Source organism: Heteronotia binoei, chromosome 1 (genome assembly GCF_032191835.1).
Source record: "Heteronotia binoei isolate CCM8104 ecotype False Entrance Well chromosome 1, APGP_CSIRO_Hbin_v1, whole genome shotgun sequence".
NCBI lineage: Eukaryota > Metazoa > Chordata > Lepidosauria > Squamata > Gekkonidae > Heteronotia > Heteronotia binoei.
This window is the reverse complement of record NC_083223.1, coordinates 32512343-32533297: the sequence shown is the minus strand read 5'-3', so window position 1 is coordinate 32533297 and position 20955 is coordinate 32512343. Positions and strand designations below refer to the sequence as shown.

At 45.1% G+C, this 20955-nt stretch overlaps 1 protein-coding gene across 1 annotated transcript in view; it reads left to right on the top strand.

The window, feature by feature from the left end:
* The first annotated feature begins 955 nt into the window (after positions 1-955).
* Positions 956-20955, top strand: part of FOXO1 (forkhead box O1) — a 68357-nt gene continuing 48357 nt past the window's right edge. Inside the window, exon 1 of the mRNA XM_060233262.1 lies at positions 956-1521. Coding sequence (XP_060089245.1) covers positions 970-1521 — 552 coding nt within the window. The 5' untranslated portion in view covers positions 956-969. The remainder of the gene's footprint in view (positions 1522-20955) is intronic.

The following is a 20955-nucleotide window of genomic DNA, read 5'->3' as shown; positions in this document are numbered from 1 at the left end:
GGCAGGAATGTATGGGAAGGTGTTGATTATTCTTTCTCTTACTAGTTTCGTTTCTCACTATTCTACTTCACAAGCAATAAAGCAAGAAGAGGGAGGGGGAAGGAATAACAGAGCCAAAATACTTGGGTCCTCCACCATGTTTCGCAGACCAGCTTTATGGAGGGCCCTAAAACAATTAATTACCATTGGAATTTTACCATGCTTGACAGTAAGCTCCTAACACCGATGCCTCTCAGAACACCCTCCACCAACAGCGCAGTCCTAAAGAGAGTTACACCCTTCTAAGTCAATTGAAGCCAATAGGCTTAAGAAGGGCGTGATTCTGCTTAGGACTGCACCATCAGCCTTTCTCGCCTCCCTGCCTGCCAGAACAACCACACCCTTCTCCGCGCCTCTTTTCACACATGCCCTTCAATACACGCAGGTCTTCTTTTCACACGAAGTTAGAAAAGTGGCACAAGCCAAGCCGGGAGGAAGCCCAGTGGCAGAAGCGCGTCCCGCCCTTTCCCGGGCAGAAAACAGCCTCTGCAGGGCCTGAACGACGCCCGAAGCCGCCTCGGCCCCTCCCGAGGGCACAGCCCGCTCTTTGCCGGGCTTCAGTACCGTGGCGGCTGCTTGTTCCTCCGGGCCAGGAAAGGGTCCGAAAGTGTGTTTTCCTCTCTCATTGCCGAGGGAGCGGGAGAGGCGGCCAGCGCAGTCACAAGCTCCGCCCGATCGGAGCGCCTCCAGGGGCGTTTCGGGGCGGCCATTGGGCCGCTTGCCTCGGCTCGTCCCTCAGCCTGGGGCGAAGGGGCGGCACCAGCAGCAGCAGCCCGCGCAGGAGACCTGTGGCACGAATGCCTGCCGGGCAGTGACTGAGGCAGGGAGGGAAGCCACGAGAGGAGGCCGGGCGGGCGGGCGGCGCTGCTTTCCCCGGGGCTCGCTCGCTCCACGGCACAGGAGGCCGCTGCTCCCCGCCCTCCGCCCGCCATGGCCGAAGCGCCCCAGCTCGTGGAGACCGACCCGGACTTCCAGCCGCTGCCCCGGCCCCGCTCTTGCACTTGGCCGCTGCCCCGGCCCGAGCTCGCCCCGTCCAGCCCGGGCCAGACGCCTGCTCCCACTCCGGCCAGGGCCGCCTCGCCGTCCCGTTGCGCGCGGGGGGCGGCCCTGTGCTCCTCTTCGCCCGGCGGGGACCTCCTGAGTCTGCTGGAAGGCGGCGGCGGCGAGGGCTTCGAGGCTGCTGGGGCCGGGGAGCTGGGCGCTCCGGGCGGCTGCCCCTGCGGCGACTTCCCCTGCCTCCAACACCCGCCGCACCAGCAGCAGCAGCCGGCGGCCGCGTTGGCTTCGGTGGCCGGGCCCCGCAAGAGCAGCTCGTCCCGCCGCAACGCCTGGGGGAACCTGTCCTACGCGGACCTCATCACCAAGGCCATCGAGAGCGCCCCGGAGAAGCGGCTCACCCTCTCCCAGATCTACGAGTGGATGGTCAAGAACGTGCCCTACTTCAAGGACAAGGGCGACAGCAACAGCTCCGCGGGATGGAAGGTCAGCAAGGGGTGGGGGGGGGGCGGAGGGAGAAAAAAGCTTTTCGTTCCCCACACTTGGCGAACATTGATTTAAAACTTCCAGAAAGCTGGGACTCAACTTGGTGCGTAGCAACAATCAATGCATTTAGGAGAAACACCCCCCCCCCCGTCAAAATAACCCGCAATACGCACTTAAACTTTAGGTAACAAAGTTTGCTTTAGCATGTCACAAAAAAAGGACCTGCCTTTGGAAAACTCGGACCCTAGGTGGGTAGCAACAACAAAACAAATGCATCGTATTAAAAAAACTAAGCAGCTGGCAATAGTACCTTTAAACAGAGTTAAAGTGGCAAAGTTTGCTTTGGCATATAGGGGTGGGGAGGAATGGAATGGCACAAATTCTGCCTTGTGCTCCATGATGTTTTGGCAAAGTAAGCACTGAAGGGAGGGGAAAATAAAAATGGAGGGATACTAGTAAATCAATGTATATAGGGTAAAAGGGGCAGGGAGTAATTGCTGCCTCTATCAGGCCACATTGCATTACTTTTCCACTTGCATGCTGACCCTCAGGCATGTGGGGCGTGTTTGGAGGGTTATGTGAGGCTTGTTCTCTTGTGTTTGCATTTCTGGCCTCTGGTGTTCAGAACTGAGATGCAGTGTCACAGGTGAAGGTTTAGAAGTTCAAGCAGGGGAATTAGTCAGTCCCCAGAGAGTTTTGGGTGTCTTCCTGTCTTTGTTGAAGTTGCTGAGGCTGGACGCGTAACTCAGTAGGCAGCTGGCTGCAAGTAGGAGTTGTGTCACTTCCTCTGGCAGGTCTGAGAGGCCTTTCAAAATGCAGGCGAATCGGCCCTGCTTAAGGCATTGAGATGGGAAGCCTCTTGCAGAGTTCAAGACCAGGTAGTCGCTTGCTTTGTGAGGTTTGTGGTGTTGATGGTGAACTGAGTCTGCCACAGGTTGTCTTTGATGCTGATGTGTGCTGTGTGGCTCTCATGCAACCTAGTTCCAAAATGGATTCCCTGCATGAGTAAGTCAGGAGAAAAATGCACAACATTTTCCAATTGCATTCTGTTGTAGGTTGCTGCCACTACACAAACTAGTTTAAGAGACAATCTGTTTATGTGCATTTAATTTTAAGAATGATGTTTCTCAAAGAATGTGTGCTTGCTGCTGGAATAGATATAATTGTTATGCACCTGTTTTCTGATAATGTAACTGCATCCAAATGCCCCTTCTATCCTGCAGGGTAGTTGTTGTGAGTATAAAACAGAGGACGAGAGAATGGGTTACTTTAACTTCATTTTTCCTTATGGTGGGTGTGAAATGTAGAAATGTGCATGATAGCTAATTTTAGGGCTTGATTGCTTTTGAGGGATTGTAAGCTACCTCTAGGCTTTATAGGAAGTATGGGATCCAGTATACAGTGGGGAAAATTCTTTTGACTGGGGACCCAATAAGTACCAATATTTCTGACATTTATTGACAAATGGGGAAGACTAAATTACTAACCTCACAAGGAAAACAGCTTCCCAGTGATATGGTCTGATTCTTTTTTATATACAATCGTTCTTCAGCTGTTAACCTATATGCTAAGACTTGATTAAATCCTGCCCTGTGTGTTTGTGCCCTGGGACCCTCTTGTTTTTCCTCTAGATGAGCAACAGGGGTATGGATGAGTTGCATCCTCAGCAGTAGGATTTGGCATCAAGCCATTTTTGGAAAGAGAAGATGAGGCTTTGGCCCAACTACCAGTGTTCTCTTTAAGCTGCGCTCATGAGCAGCCACTCATTAACACAGGAAGCTCTGCTCAGCAGCAGTCTGGAGCCACACAGGATCTTACACTGCCTATTGTCTGTTTTAAGATTACAGTAGTTATATTCTGCTCAGGATGCAAACTGCTCTGCTCAGGAGGGAGAAAAATTGGAGGGAACATTGCCTACCACCTACTCACCTCCTTATCAAAGCAATATTCCTGAAAAAACTAGTTGCTGACCAGGGTGCTGTTTATCTGGGTATCAGTGATGGAATTCTTGAGAGCCAAACTAAATGTGATCATGGAGTTCTGTGACTGGAACTCTGACTGTGTGTTTTAGCCCTGCTATGTGTCTTCTGCAGAGATGATATTGACTGAGTCTGCTCTGGTTTCTTACTCCCCCCCCCCCCCAATACTATGGCAATCCACAGGTCATCTTCATTTGAGAATATGGTACCAGAAGAAAAGTAAATCCCAAATCCCTCCCTTTCACATTGTTGCAATCCCAATTTATTTTAAAAATTGCTCTTAGGACCAAATAACATCATGAAAAATCTAGTGTTACCTGTGGTTTGGCCTTGATTGCATATTTAGCAATGTGTTAGCTAAGCAAACAAAGAAGGGAAGTTTTCAGATTCATACATTTTACATTTGTTTCTAATTCAGTATAAAAAACCCTAACCTGACTGCAGTTCATGTAGTCTGATTGGCCTGCAATTCCAGCATCTGAACTTAACAAACACCACGTCAAAGAATTTTCACTTTCATAGGGCTGTATCCTACCACTCCCTTTGCTGAATCTGTACAATTGTAAATTGAAACATGTAAATAAAACTGGACTAACTGTGCTCCTCATCAATATTCTGTGTACTGACGGAGAATTAAAATAGGAAGTGCTGATTGGTGCTCATTAGTGTTCACAAGGGCAAAAAAAAAACTGGTTTATCCTGAGTGATTTTCACTCTCAAATGTGAAATATGTTTTGGACAAATCATGGTAGCATGCTGACTTAGAAATAATAACCTATGAATTATAACTTTCTTCACCAAACATCTGTAGCTTTTGAGAAGAACTTCCTGACCGTTAGAGCAGTTCCTCAGTGGAACAGGCTTTCTCAAGAGGTGGTGGGCTCTCCTTCCTTGGAGGTTTTTAAACAGAGGCTAGATGGCCATCTGACAGCAATGAAGATCCTGTGAATTTAGGGGGAGGTGTCAATGACTAGATGATCCTAGAGGTCCATTCCAACTCTATGTTTCTATGAGAGCTTGATATAACTTAGTTTAACGAAAGTTGAAAGTTTTAGGAGACTGACAGCACAAACCTGTGCAGATACTCTAAACTGCACAGGATCATACTGAAACTTCTGGGGTGACAAACCAGTACTTTAAATATTGCTCATTCCTCTTAACTTCTTTGGTAGCCCACTGCAATGAAATACCAGGGGAGGAAAAAACCCAACTCAGCTGCACCCAAATGGTTTTTGATACTTGCAGCTAAACTCAGTATGAATTCTGCTCTGAGACAGGCAAAGAACTTCAATAGAGTACAAATTTCATTTTTTTAAAATTAGATTTCTATGCAGCCACAGAAACTTGAAACCATCACTGAGTTTGATTGCATGTGTTTAAAATCCTATAACATTCTCTTTTGGTTTTTTAACTGGTTGATGCCTTTCTAATGCAGGCATTTGACTAATGCAGAAGCTGCTCTAACCACTTCATCTGGAGCTAGAGCATATTCAGTTGTTTACCTGATTCTGCTCAGATACTTTTTGTAATAAGGCAAGTGCATTTATAATCCATCTTTACAGTATTTGCCCTACATCTTCACTATGTTAAATTGTTTTAAAAGTTCAAGTCTTAAGTTTGTGTGTGCTTGTAAATTGGTTACCCAGGATTCCTATACTTATTCTGGTCAACTTTTCAATGTGCTCATCAAACTGAGAGGGAGAAGGGAGCAAGAAGGCCCCTGAGTTAATGGGGAACATTTTTATGACACTGGTTCCTTCTGAGCATGGTTTCTTTTCAGTTCTGGTGGCTTTACCTTTAAGGTGGAGAAAAAATAAACATGTTTTTCTTCGGGGGGGGGATCCACGGAGTGGCTACAGATGAGTATCTGTGCAGACTCTCCCTCTGTTGTCACTATGAAGATGAGACAGAGCTAAGCTGTCCTTTCAAAATGGCATGTAGCGGTTCATCATCCCCATCCCAAGTCCTTTAAAAGTCCCCCCCCCTTCCCATGTCAAGCACCCCTATAGTGATATAGCACAGCTCAGTAAGGGCAGGGGGCAGGTCTGTCCTTTTGTGCATGTGTCACTGGAAAAAATGAGCAGGGTAGGTGGAAGCACATGAATATGTGTGTATGTGGACACCATTTCTCTGCTACTTTCTGTTGCTGTGGTATCTGCCACACTCCCATGTGGAAGCAGCCATGCATGTGTATCCAAGAAATGGCCAGTGAAAAAAACTAGTTGGAATTAGACTGTGGTTTAGAATAGACCCAAATTAGCTATGGTGAACAAGCTTTTATCAGACAGAATTCTTCATGAAGTGGCTCGGGCCCATGAAAACTTGTGCTGGAATAAATGTGTTGCTAAGTTGTAGCAAGTTTCCTTGTCTGCATTTAGATGTCTCAACAAGCTCTAGCAAACAGAGTTGTGCATGAACATGGCCTGCTGTTCATGGGGCTAAAGAAACCTCAGTATACTTGGGTGCCTGCATCCATATGTCCTGGGGAATCAGAGTTTGTTTCGAACTCAGAATCTTTAACCACATTCTAGGCAAGGAGGTGGGGGGAAGGAGGATTGAAGTGCAAGTATGTGATCATGCACAATCTCAGTTTAACTGAAACATGATGGCCAGGATGTCTTCATGTAACTTTCCCCCATTTTTTTGGTGCAATAGGCTGAGTTACTGCTCTGGAATTTGTCCCTAGAAGAACTGTTAGCTTCTATTTGTTCATAAAGCATCTGCATCAATCTTAGAATGATACAAAAAATAATTGGTGTGTTTAATGTGAGCAAACTGCATGTTTTTAAATTTTCATACCAATCTTGGGTCATCTTACTAAATGTAGTTCTAGAGGTAATCTGACATTTAGTGTACATTTTTTGGAAGAAATTAAAGAACTTTGTTTGGCCTTAGAGTGCCACAGTCAGTGTGTGTTGCTTTCTCTGAGATCCATAATGTTAGTTTCTCCAGCCAAACCTGTGATAGCAGTTACATTCATCAAGCACAGTTTTAGTAAGATGGGGAAAAGGTGGCTTGCCATAGTAGTGTTTGGTGATGAACCTCTAGAAATGGGATTTGGATCTGGATCAGTATTTTGGCTGCAGTGTGGCCACTTCAAGCACACAAAGTACACATTCTAAGACATATTTAAGTGGAACCTGGGTATAACGTTTTTCACAAATGCCTCTTGAATACTAGATGTATTTGTATAAATTCTGTTTAAGGAAATCCTCATCACCTAGCTTTACTTTATGGACTGAAAGAATGAGTCAGGATTTATAGCCAGTTGCCAAAACAGAGCAATGGCATATGAATGTGAGTTTGAGCTGATTTAAGATTTGGGGTGGGTTGAGGAGAAATTGTACAATAAAAGGATCAGGCCTCAGATTCAGTGGGAGCTCACAAGAACTCAGCTCCTGAACCTTTCTGAGAGTTCCACCTCCTTGTCCATTGAATAGTAGGTGCAGCTGCATTACAATCCCTGGATGAGCTCCACCACCTATTTTTCTACAAAATAACCCCTGAGAAGGATAATTGTTAATGTGCAGTTCTGTGGGACCCTGACATTTTGCCTTAAGGGAAATATCTTCTGCCCAGATATTGCTGTTATAACAACACTATAGCAGCGCTTTAAGCACTTTTTTTGTTGGGGTTTGTTAAAAAAATTTGACTCTTGTGTGGGGAAAATGTGATTTTTGTTACTATTATTTTTTAGTTTTTAAATATTGCTCTGCAGACATTTCCTGTGCCAGGTAGGATAAACTGTCTAATGTTGCTGTTTTCATATTGCAAGGGAGGAATGGAAGAGAGATTATGCTCATACAGCAGGTTAGGCATACCCATTGTTATTATATTGCAGGTAGGTTAGAACTGGGACTATAAAGAGAGTGATTTATAGCAACCCTGTAATGATCCTCAAATTGCAGCTTGAGATTGATACAATTCCAGAGGGGAGCTGGGGTTAATAATGGTGTATAACAGCTCTCTCCCCATGATGCCTTTGTTACCTGCTCAATCCTTATTAGTGAAAGACATCACAAATGTCAGCAGTCTCTGCAGTACCAGGCAATAGACATGTGTAATCAAGTTGCAGGTAGAAAGCAGAGACATTACAGAATAAAATATTTCATATTTTGCTGGGAATCCATGTGTTTACAGTGAAGTTCTAAGTGGAATTAACACCCCTCTGCATCCATTGAAGTCAATGGGCTTTGAAGGGTGTAACTCTGCTTATTAATCAGCTGAAGTGATATGAGTTCCTGGTGTGGGAGCAAGGCATAAGAACATAAGAGAAGCCATGTTGGATAAGGCCAGTGGCCCATCCAGTCCAACACTCTGTATCACACAGTGGCCAAAAATTTATTTATTTATATACATATACACACACACTGTGGCTAATAGCCACTGATGGACCTCTGCTCCATATTTTTATCTAACCCCCTCTTGAAGCTGGCTATGCTTGTAGCCGCCACCACCTCCTGTGGCAGTGGATTCCACATGTTAATCACCCTTTGGGTGAAGAAGTACCTCCTTTTATCTGTTCTAACCCAACTGCTCAGCAATTTCATTGAATGCCCACGAGTTCTTGTATTGTGAGAAAGGGAGAAAAGTACTTCTCCATCCCATGCATAATCTTGTAAACCTCTATCATGTCACCCCACAGTCGACGTTTCTCCAAGCTAAAGAGCCCCAAGCGTTTTAACCTTTCTTCATAGGGAAAGTGTTCCAAACCTGTAATCATTCTAGTTGCCCTTTTCTGCACTTTTTCCAATGCTATAATATCCTTTTTGAGGTGCGGTGACCAGAATTGCACACAGTATTCCAAATGAGACCGCAACATCGATTTATACAGTGGCATTATGATACTGGCTGATTTGTTTTCAGTTCCCTTCCTAATAATACCCAGCATGGCGTTGGCCTTTTTTATTGCAATCGCACACTGTCTTGACATTTTCAGTGAGTTATCTACCACGACCCCAAGATCTCTCTCTTGGTCAGTCTCTGCCAGTTCACCCCCCATCAACTTGTATTTGCAGCTGGGATTCTTGGCCCCAATGTTCATTACTTTGCACTTGGCCACATTGAACCTCATCTGCCACGTTGACGCCCAATCACCCAGCCTCAACAGATCCCTTTGGAGTTCCTCACAATCCTCTCTGGTTCTTACCACCCTGAACAATTTAGTATCATCCGCAAACTTGGCCACTTTACTGCTTACTCTCAACGCCAAATCATTTAAGAACATAAGAGAAGCCAGGTTGGATCAGGCCAATGGCCCATCCAGTCCAACACTCTGTGTCACACAGTGGCAAATTTTTTTATATATACACACACACTGTGGCTAATAGCCACTGATGGACCTCTGCTCCATATTTTTATCTAACCCCCTCTTGAAGGTGGCTATGCTTGTGGCTGCCACCACCTCCTGTGGCAGTGAATTCCACATGTTAATCACCCTTTGGGTGAAGAAGTACTTCCTTTTATCTGTTTTAAACTGCTCAGCAATTTCATCGAATGCCCACGAGTTCTTGTATTGTGAGAAAGGGAGAAAAGTACTTCTTTCTCTACTTTCTCCATCCCATGCATTATCTTGTAAACCTCTATCATGTCACCCCACAGTCTATGTTTCTCCAAGCTAAAGTCCCAAGCGTTTCAACCTTCCTTCATAGGGAAAGTGTTCCAGCCCTTTAATCATTCTAGTTGCCCTTTTCTGGACTTTCTCCAATGCTATAATATCCTTTTTGAGGTGCGGTGACCAGAACTGTACACAGTACTCCAAATGAGACTGCACCATCGATTTATACAGGGGCATTATGATACTGGCTGATTTGTTTTCAATTCCCTTCCTAATAATTCCCAGCATGGCATTGGCCTTTTTTTATTGCAAACGCACACTGTCTTGACATTTTCAGTGAGTTATCTACCACGACCCCAAGATCTCTCTCTTGGTCAGTCTCTGCCAGTTCACACCCCATCAACTTGTATTTGTAGCTGGGATTCTTGGCCCCAATGTGCATTACTTTGCACTTGGCCACATTGAACCGCATCTGCCACGTTGATGCCCACTCACCCAGCCTCAACAGATCCCTTTGGAGTTCCTCACAATCCTCTCTGGTTCTCACCACCCTGAACAATTTAGTGTCATCCGCAAACTTGGCCACTTCACTGCTTACTCCCAACTCTAAATCATTTATGAACAAGTTAAAGAGCATGGGACCCAGTACCGAGCCCTACAGCACCCCACTGCTTACCGTCCTCCACTGTGAAGACTGCCCATTTATACTCACTCTCTGCTTCCTATTACTCAGCCAGTTTTTGATCCACAAGAGGACCTGTCCTTTTACTCCATGACTCTCAAGTTTTCTAAGGAGCCTTTGATGAGGAACTTTATCAAAAGCTTTCTGGAAGTCAAGGTAAACAACATCTATCGGGTCTCCTTTGTCCACATGTTTGTTCACCCCCTCAAAGAAATGTAACAGGTTAGTGAGGCAAGATCTTCCCTTACAGAACCCATGCTGAGTCTTTCTCAATAACCCGTGTTCATCAATGTGCCTACTCATTCTGTCCTTGATAATGGTTTCTACCAACTTTCCCGGTATTGAAGTCAGACTGACTGGCCTGTAATTTCCCGGATCTCCTCTAGAACCCTTTTTAAAGATGGGGGTGACATTTGCTACCTTCCAGTCCTCAGGAATGGAGGCAAATTTCAATGAAAGATTACAGATTTTTGTTAGAAGATCCACAAGTTCAACTTGTATGCCATCCGGACCCGGTGACTTATTAGTATTTAAGTTGTCTATCCGTTGTAGGACCTCCTCTTTTGTCACCTCAATCTGACTCAGGTCTTTCAACACCCCTTCCAAAATTAGTGGTTCTGGGGCAGGCAAAAAGCTCTCATCTTCCACAGTGAAGACGGAGGCAAAAAATTCATTCAGCTTCTCAGCCATTTCCCTATCCTCCCTCAGTAATCCTTTGACCCCTTGGTCATCCAAGGGCCCCACTGCCTCCCTGGCTGGTTTCCTGCTTCTAATATATAAAGAAATTTTTATTGTTGGTCTTTATGTTTTTTGCAATATGCTCCTCATAGTCCCTTTTTGCCTGCCTGATCACAGTCTTGCATTTGATTTGGCATTGCCTGTGTTCCCTTTTATTAATCTCACTTGGACTAGCTTTCCACTGCTTAAAGGAGTCCTTCTTACCTTTTACAGCTTCCATTACTTTGTTTGTTTGTTGCATTGCTAAAGTATTCAAATAAATCTTAACAGGGAGTACAGCCAAAGAGATCATACACAAAATGAGCTTCTTGTGGCAACAAAGGTAATCGAGTTAAATTGCCACCTCTGTTAACCTTTTCTCCCCCCCTCAGCTCAATTTAATTGCATTTGTTTGTGGCTTTTATTTAAATCAAATTGAAAACACGTTTGTGGCTCTTATTCAAATCTAATTGAAAGCACATTACAGAGAGCTTGGTGAAGGATATGGGACTGGTTATTCTTATCCAGGTATGATTTTTGTGCTTCGAAGTCTAGCATGAGGATAGTGCTTCAGAGAAAATTCTGGTTTTGTTTTGGGTTTTTAGTGACCTAAAACCAAAATCTCAGTGAACTCAAGTGAATTGCTGAGCTCTGAATAAGCTTCTGTACAGAGGAAATTCTAGGGTGTGGTCTACTGATTGAAAGCCCACAGATGTGTGGTGTCAAACATACAGAGACTTCTGCAAGAAAAGTACTTGATACAGTCAGAGTCTCTTGTTCATGCTTGCAAGTAAACAAGTAGAGTCTTATTTCCCTTAAGCAGGTGGAATAGCTGCAGTTTTATCCAAAGGATTAGGGAGAATAAGTGATGTTTCAGTAGATATCCAGCTTCTTTCTACATATACAAAGGCAAAAGCATCTGAAAAATTAACTTGTAGAGCAGGGTTTCCCAAACTTTTCTTTCCTGTGGCCTGGTTATTTTTACAGTTCTCCTTTGTGGCCCACTAAAATTTGGAGGTGGAGCCAGGAGACTTTGGGGGTGGAGCTGGGAGACAGGAATTATGTCATTTCCTGTGGTGTCACTTCCAGGTCAAGGGCCAAGTGATGTCATTTCCAGGGCACACTGAACCAAAACTCCACCAAAACCAAAACTCCACCTTTTCCTGTGATATCACTTCCAGGGCACTCCCCCAAACCTGCATCTTCTGAAGTAACTTCGTTTTCAGAAAAATCTCTCTGAAACTCATGCTGAGCCAAAATGGGGGTGGAAAGTGGGTGGTCTGCAACTTTTTCATTCATTCCCAGTGTCCTCTTTTCACCCTCACACCTGCATGCACCAATCTGTTTGTGTGTTCTTCTCTAGCTTGCAAGCATTCCTAATGCCCATGTTCAATTGCCTGCACCATGTACACACCCCTTCCTCAACAGCACTGGCCAGTGTATGCAGTGGGAAGTGCTGTTGCCATTGCCATCAGGATTGCCAGTGCTGTGTACCACCCACACTGGGCCCTGGCAGCTGCTGTACCTCAAAATATGCTGATACATTTAGTAGGCCCATCCTTCAGCTGCTACTACTGGAACCCTTCCTCAAGCTACAACCAAGCTTGCTTGGTTTCAAGAAAATCTTTTGACAGCTATTTTTCATACTTTTCCTTGACTGAAACACTGGGAAATTGCTGTGAAAGGTAGCAGAGAATTGTACTGCAATTAATGAATTAATTTCAAGTTATATAAAGTTCATACAAGCTTTTCTGCAGTTATCCCAAAAAAGATATTTATGAGGAGCTTGCAGCTTTTTACTGGCTGTGTTTCCCATACCTTTAAAAGCAACCTATTGTCCAGATATTTAGCCAGTGAACTTCTTTCATCCCTTTTAATATCTACAGGAGGAGTTTAATTTTGGGGTCAGATAGCTGTTAAAAGCAGGACCAGTTCATAGTACCATCACTTCCAGTGCTGTTGAGATATATTGCAGTAAACTCCAATAATCTCTTTCTGCCCCACACCTCTCACTCTCACTCACTCATAAAGAAATCTCATAGAAAGGCCAGCTGGCTACAACTGGGGGTGCCATTTTTTCATTGGCAGAGCTCCTATGTCTGCAACAACAGTATGTTGAACAGAAAAGTTTCATCCAGTAAAAATGGAAGGAAAGAAAGAGAAAGGAAAAGAATTAAATGGAAGGAAAAGATATGGAAGGAAAGAACATAAGAGAAGCCATGTTGGATTAGGCCAGTGGACCATCCAGTCCAAAATTCTCTCATACAATGCCCAGAAAGCACCAGAATGTCCACCAGTGGGGCCAGGGCACTAGAAGCCCTCCCACTGTTGCTTCTCCCCACCGCCAGCACCAAGAATACAGACAGAGCATCACTTGCAGACGGAAAAAGAAAGAAGGGGGGATGAAGGGGAAAAAAAGCCTTGCTCACCATCAGATTACCCCAGCCAGCAACAATTCTGCCCAGGGGCCGTTTGGTAAAAAAAAAAAATAGCTACTGGAATGCCCACCCCTGCCCCTCCCAGCTGAACCCCCCCCCTTCTTTGCTGCCCAGGCCTCCCAGGAAATCTCCTCAAAAGAACATACTGCAAGGCACATGAAAGCTCATAGCTTGAAGAACACTTCATGGATCTAAAGTGCCAGTGGATGCCAGCTTTTCTCTCAAACACTGGGAGAGGGGGAGAAGGAAGGAGAGGCAGCCCAGCTCCTCTCTGCATAACACAGAGACGGGGGAAGGAAGGAAACCAAAAAGAGCTCAGGTTTTGCAGCCTGTGTCAGTCTTCAAGGCTAGCTTTTCTCTGCACAACAGAGAGATGGTGGAAGGAGGGAAACAGAGCAGAGGTCATGCTTTGCTGGGGGTGGGGCTAGCTTTGGCTTTTCTTGTGATCCGGTAGTGAGGCTTCCGTGGCCCGGTACCGGCTCCCGACCCTGCAAATAGAAAACAGTGTTGTAGAGAGTTTAATTGTGCACCAAACACGTAGAATATAGACTCTTTTGTGATGTTTATTTCTTATTTCATTCATATATTGTATTTCATTTTTTGATATAATATTGTGCGTTTAGTCCTGTTCGATTTCTTTATGACTATCTTACATGATTTTACATTTTTCCTGTCATTATGCATTTTCTTGCTTTGGTTTCTCCCCCCAACCCCCCGGATCCAGGAAGGAAGGGGGGAGGAGGCAGCGGTGGCAGTCTCTCTTTCAGCATCCTTCCTGCTGCTGCTGCCCCCTGAACCCTGCACTGATTGTGATCACGCAATTACTTCATCTGTCCCCCCTCTTCTCTCGGAAGGGAATGAAGACTAGTTTTCCAGTGTGCTCCCACCTTTTTTTACTTGTCACCTAACGGCGACACTGGAACACTCTGATGATGTTTCAGCTGACAAGAAGACGGAGGGTACATGCTGCACTGACAGCTGCAACAGTCTTTTCAGGTGGGGCCCCGACACTCCTGGCAGCGGTGCGGCAGCTGAGGATAATATCATGAAGAGGTGCTGCTTTAATGAAGATACTGCTGGTTCCTCAAGGCCTCTAGACACTGCTGGCAGCCATTTTGGAGGTGTGGAGCCTAGCTCCAATAGTCTCTTGCAGCCCAGAGAGTCCTTTGGAGGACTTGTAAGTGGCATGCAGAGCTGCAGTCACCACGGAACCCATCTTCAGAGTAGTAATGTATCCAATTATGGGGAATTCATTCACACTTCTGGGCTCATGGCAGAGCTAAAACAGGCTATGCGGGAGCAATTTTCTGCCCTTTATTCTAGTCTAGGCATTACTGCACAGGGCTGCAGTCATCCCTTGCTTATCTCCTCCCAGTCCTGTCCCTCATGGCCCACCAAGGCAGCTAAAAGAGCCTCCATCCACAGGAAAAGACCCAGGGAGTCAGGTGAGGACACAGCCTCTTCTGACAGAGCAGGATGGGCGTGAGGAAGGTGAATTCATTTCAGATGAGGAGACTGGTGAAGTCAAGGTATCAGAGCTGTCTAACAGATTTTTTAATTCTGGAGAGCCAGTTTGGTGTAGTGGTTAAGTGTGCGGACTCTTATCTGGGAGAACCGGGTTTGATTCCCCACTCCTCCACTTGCACCTGCTAGCATGGCCTTGGGTCAGCCATAGCTCTGGCAGAGGTTGTCCTTGAAAGGGCAGCTGCTGTGAGAGCCCTCTCCAGCCCCACCCACCTCACAGGGTGTCTGTTGTGGGGGAGGAAGGTAAAGGAGATTGTGAGCCGCTCTGAGACTCTTCGGAGTGGAGGGCGGGATATAAATCCAATATCTTCTTCTTCTTCTTCTTAATTCTGAAGACTACCATTTTTTGTTCTCTAAGACAGTAGCAGCTCTAGAGATTAATGACTCTCCATCTGATGAGGACAATGAGTCTAGAAAGGCTAGATGTAAGTTTAAATTTACAGGGAATTCAGAGTCCCCCCCCCCCCCACTGTGATGGTTGAGCATGTTTTTCACTTTCCTGAATATTTTGAAAGGTGGCTGTGCACTGAATGGGACATGCCAGTTGCAAATAAAGTTTCCAAATCTGGTTAAAAAGTTATATGCTTTACCTCATTATGTCAACGAGTTATTGCAGATACCTCCTGTAGATTGTCCAGTGACAGTACTCCAGTCTTCGGGCTTTCTTTCTGAAGATGGTCGTGGCAATATATGGGATGCTTTGGATAAGAAGATGGAAATAGTAATGAAGAGGCTCTATGAAGCTATTGCCAAGATGGTCAGAGCTGAAGCTACTGCTTCCATCTCATCATGGACACCCATCATTTGGATCTGCAAATTGATTCAGCTGTTACCTGAGAACAACTGTCATCTTTTAAATGGAGCCAGTTGCATCCTTAAGGCAGCATCTTTCTCTACTGATGCTACTTTGGACATTTTGACATCCAAAGCCATGGCTTCTCACACCATTGCTAGGCAGTTGCTCTGGTTTAGGGCTTGGTCTGTGGATATGCTATCTAAACCCCTTGTTTCTGCTTATCCTTTCCAGGGTGATCATTTGTTCGATAACTCCTTGTCTAAAATTTTAGTGGAAACTCATGGTAAGAAGAGGGCCATGCTCAGAAGCATCAAACAATCTGACAAGCAGGGTAACCAGTCCTTTTCACACACAGCCAAGGTTTCATTCCGATTCCAGGAAGTCAAACTGGAAGTCATCCAAGAACTTCAGGAAGGGTTTCTCCAGCCCCAGATTTAACAAGCAACACTTCGATAAGTCTGACCAGACCGACCGGGATACCAAGCCCAAGTAGGACTGATTATACTGTTCTTCCGGTGGGGGCTTGTCTATTTCACTTCCGTCCAGCCTGGGAGGTGTCTCAGGCGGATTCTTGGACTTTGGACATTGTATCCTAGGGTCACACAGTTGAATTTTTCAGTCTGCCACCAGAAAGATTCCTACAGTTTCCTCCAGCCAAAACCCCTTCCAAATATGTGATCATCAACCAAGCCATACAGTATCTCATTGGCATTCAAGCCATAGAGCCAATTCCTCCCTGTGAGTGGGGTCAGGGAGTCTATTCTGTTCTGTTCTACAGGGACTGGATGTCCATCTTGGATCTCAGATTCCTCAACAAATTCATTAAACTCTGTCATACTTGCATGGAGACATTGAGATCCATCACAGAGTCGCTTCAACCAGGTGACTTCATGACATCAATAGACTAGACAGAGGCCTGTTTGCATATCCCTATCCATCTGTCTCACTGGAGGTTCCTTCAGTTTGCAATGGACAACAGACACTTTCAATACAGAGCCTTTTGTTTGGTCTTTCCATGGCCCCCATGGTTTTTACAAAGATTCTGATAAATCCTGTTGTACATCTAAGGAACTAGGGCATTCATGTCCATCCATATCTGGATGATTTTGTCAGGTCAGTCAGCTGGTCCAAATCCATTTGGGACACCGAAGTCACCTTACACTGTCACCAGGAGCACAGCTTTTTTGGTGAACCTCTCCAAGAGTTCCCTCATCCCAATGCAGAGGACTGAACACTGGGAGCGATTATCGATTCAACCAGCAGTTCATTGTTTCTTCCTCTGTCCAAGGCCATGAGGGTTCAAGATGCAGCAGCTTCAGTGATCCAGAGAACTCACTCTTCCCTATCATCTCTGGCCAGGCTGATGGGCCTTTTGATTTCTTGTTTGGACACCATCCAGTGGGCACGTCTTCACTCCAGAGACCTACAGAAATTTCCTAGTCCATACCAGATGGCCATCATGGAGCACAGATAAAGAACAGTCTTAGCTGGTGGACGTTCTTGGACAACCATTGACATGGCAAGGTTTTTTATGCTCCTGCATTCAAGGAAATCTTCACAGATGCCAGCTTACAATGGTGAGGGGCAATCCTCAGTGAAGCCCCAGCTCAGGGTCGCTGGTCTCCACAAGAACATAATATTCCAATCAGTGTTCATAGCCATTCCATTCCAGCATCACTCTTATCATGTTCTGATTCGAGCAGACAATATATCAGCAAAAGCATACCTCAACATACAAGGGGGATCAAAATCCCAGCACCTTCATCAAGAGGCCATGCAGATTCTGTTATTGTCTCAGAGGAACATTCTTTCAATACGAGCAGAACACATCAAAGGGGAGATCAACGCTCAGGCAGACAGTCTCAACAGGGAGCGTGGATCAGCGAGGGGGAATGGTCTCTCAACCCAGACTTGTTTCAACTCACCTGCAGTCATCTTGGTCACCCCCTGGTGGATCTCTTTGCATCATCTCAGAATCACCAACTGCCTTGGTTTTTCTCAAGATACTGTCATCCTGCAGTGGAAGGAACCAATGCTCTGCCATCTCCATGGCCTCAGGGCCTCCTGTTTGCGTTTCCTCCCATTCTTCTCATTCCCAATACCATCCGTCGGGTACAGGAACAGAAAGCTGAGATCATTCTAGTGACCCCCCAGTAGGCATGGCAGCCCTGGTTTTTTACACTGAAGGAACTGGCAATCTTACCTCCCTTCCGTCTTCTAGTGTTGCCAGACGTGCTTCAGCAGGATCCTGTTTGGCACCCACATCTAGATTGGCTGTGTTTGACCACCTGGAAACTGAATGACAACATCTTTCCCAGCTAGGTTATTCTCCTGAGGTCTTAGACATCATGCTCTCTTCCAGATGACAATCTACCATCCACATTTATAATACTACATGGAAAGCAGTTGTCTGTTGGGGCAGATGCAAGAAGGTCAATCCACTGATCCATCCGTGGCTTCTGTACTTTCATTCTTACAGGATGGGTTGCATTCTGGTCTAAAGTCGCCAACCCTACACAGGCAAATAGCAGCACTTTCCACAGTCATTCCATCTAAAGGTGGATACAAGCTGTCTAAGCATCCACATGTCCTTAGAACCAATCCATCATTTTTGCCAAAAGCGTGTTCTCCCTTTCATCGGTCTCAGGAAGTCTATCTTCTGATCTTCTGCCTTCAACCAAGGCATCCCAAGGAAGTGGTGGTGTGGCATCCTCTAGATGTCCGATGATCACTGAAGATTTACATTTTGCGTATGGAGTCGATTCAAAAGATAGACCATATGTTTAGCAGCATCCCCCCACCCAAGGTGGGTGACAAAATGTCCACGGCTTCCATCTATTCAGCTATCAAATTGTGTATTGTGGAGGCTTATAAGACCTCTGGATTTGAGGTTCCAAGTGGCATCAGTGCACACTCTCTCTGCAGCGTGTCCACTAATGCAGCATTTCTCAACTGGGCTTCAGTGGAAGCAGTGTGTAGAGCAGCTACATGGTTGTCCATTTCCACCTTTATTCGTCGCTACAAACTGAACACACTGGCTTCATCTGATGCTGCTTTCAGAAGAAGAGATTTCCAGCATATTGTGACCACAATGATATCCCACCCATTTAGAGGACACTGCTCTGGGAGGTCCCAAGGAGATGTCTTCCACCTCAGAGGGAGAATGACCATTGGTACTTACCATGAGGGATCCTTCTCCTCTGAGGTCAGGAAGACATCTTGGCCCTCCCATCATCGTCAGTTACCTGATTCTGTTGCTGTCTCCTCTTCTTTCTGGCTTTTTTCAGGTTCTTATTGGAGATTCAAGTTTCTCTGTTCATGCTGTTCTCTGTTAGTATTTTTCAGTTTAGATAGTTAATAATTGTATTTTGCTGCTTTTGGAGTCCCAGAACTGAGGGGTGGGTCATTCCAAAGGCACCAACAGGAAGTGAGAGAAGTTTTTTTCCTGCCTCCCTAGTGGAACAATGGAATAACCCAAGGAGATGTTTTTCTGACCTCAGAGGAGAAGGACCCCTCACAGTACATACCAATGGTTCTGATTTTCCTTAGGATTAGAATATTGCATGCGAATATTAGTGGGGAGACAGAGGGGAATACTAAAAATCTTCATGTGCTTCTTGTTTCTGGCAGGTTGAATTTGTTGATGCTTAAGTTTTCAAGGAATTAGGAGGCTATTTATGATCTGAGTGAATTTTGTTCATGTGGGTATTGTGTGATTTCCTTTCTGAATTAGCTTTGGTGAATGGCATGACCTGTGCCATTTTCTTGAGGCTTCTCATTGGTTTGGGAATATGTCCAGAGCTTCTTTTTTAGAAAAAGCTCATCAGGAACTCATTTGCATATTAGGCCACACCCCCTGACATGACCATTGTTTCACACAGGGCTTTTTCTACAAAGCAGGAAACATTTACATATTAGGCCACACACCTTAATTCCAAACCAGCCAAAACTGCATTTCTGTGCATCCCTGCTCAAAAAAAGCCCTGCCTATGTCACTTTTCATAGGGTGGATGAGATAAGACAAATGCTTTGCATATTGGTCTGCCCTGTAAACTGAAAGCTTCTTTGTGCATGGGAGCTGAGTAGGGTTGTCAGCTCTGCATTGGGAAATACCTGGAGTTTTGGGGAGTGGAGCCTTAGGGGGCAGGGGTTGAAGAGGGGAGGGACCTCTGCAGCATATAATGCAATAGAATCCATCTTCCAGAGTGGTTGGTTTTCTCCAGGATAAATATCTCTGTTGCTTGTAGATCAGTTTAAATCCCAGGACATATCTAGCCACTACCTGGAGGCTGGCAACTCTAGCACAAAGTAGGGGAATTCCCCTCCACACACCCACATTTTGCTCATAGGTCCATAACTTATCTGCATGAATGTGGCATATTAATGTTGCTACATCTTGTCTCCACTGAACCCACGTCTAACCATTCACAGTATCTGAAAATCAACAATGTGCTGATAAAAACCTTTCAAATAATTTTTCAGAGACTGCTTGCCTGCCTCTGTTCTGTTGGTCAAATTCTCCCCCCTATCTCCAGCTTCTAAATTATGCTACTTTGTGTGCCTATTTCAGCTCTCTAATATATCTGTCAGGGTAATTTCACAGTGCTGTTTCTCATGTATGTGGCTGTAACACTGCACTGTATTTTTTGGCTAGAAAGAGCTAAGATAGGTGCCTGGGAAATTGCTAAGGTGTGGGAGGCAGAGGCAAGTGCAGCTGGGACCTTGGCTGCTTTCCTAGGGCAGTTACTGTGTGCTTCAGATGAGCAGCAACTTGCACAGCTGCTAAAATGAGTGCTCTTATTGAAGAAGGGCAAATTTTCTGCCTTCAGCTTGCACCACTAAGGAAATCCTGGCAGTCAGGGCCAAGCTAGTTGAGATGTGGGAGAAATGTTGCCATGGGACCAATTCATATTAAGGAAAGAGTTAGTCCTCTTTGTCCTTGCACCAAGCTTCTGATCCAAATTGGCCACCTGCAGCTCTTTTGAGAACTTCAAAGAGAGGAAAGATCTGATCCTGGATCTCCAACATCTCCTCTAGCTTGGCCTTGGGTAGCATGATTCTTTCTGCACAGAACCTGCTTTTCTTGCCCTTTGGCTTCTTTTCTTGCCCTTTGGCATCTTTTCTTCACTTCTGTGTTTATGTGGTTACCACATTCACTAGCTTGAACCTCAGTAGTCTGTGTGGTGACAAGTGGCATAATTAATGCAAAATATCACTAATTTGCAAGCCATGTTAAATTGTTATTTGTAAGTATGCAATTCTCAGCAGAGAATATTAAAAACACTGCTATCTATGAGGAAGAAACAGATCATGCTAACAAGTCCATACAGGCCACCCAGTGGTGTCTGGAGAGCTCAAGGTGAATAAACATAGGGTGCACATCTGATACAGGAATACCAAAAGGGGTAAATGACCAAATATAACAAATACAAACAAAATAAAATCAAAATAAAATATGCAGTTAAAGAATGAAAATATTGTTATGAACTGGAGTTAAGAATTCCATTTTTTGATTGCTGTGAATGGACTTATCCTCTGGCATGTAATAGATGGAAAGGATCTTAATGGGAATATGGCATCTATCAGAGTTTGGTAAATAAGCAAAACAACAGTTTTGAAATTGGAGTCAGAGGTGGGACTGCATGACATGACATCATGGAGAGCATCCCCTTATCTCCATAGTACTTATCAGGGGTTGTTTTGTAGAAAAAAAGGTGGTGGAGCTCATCCAGGGATTGTTA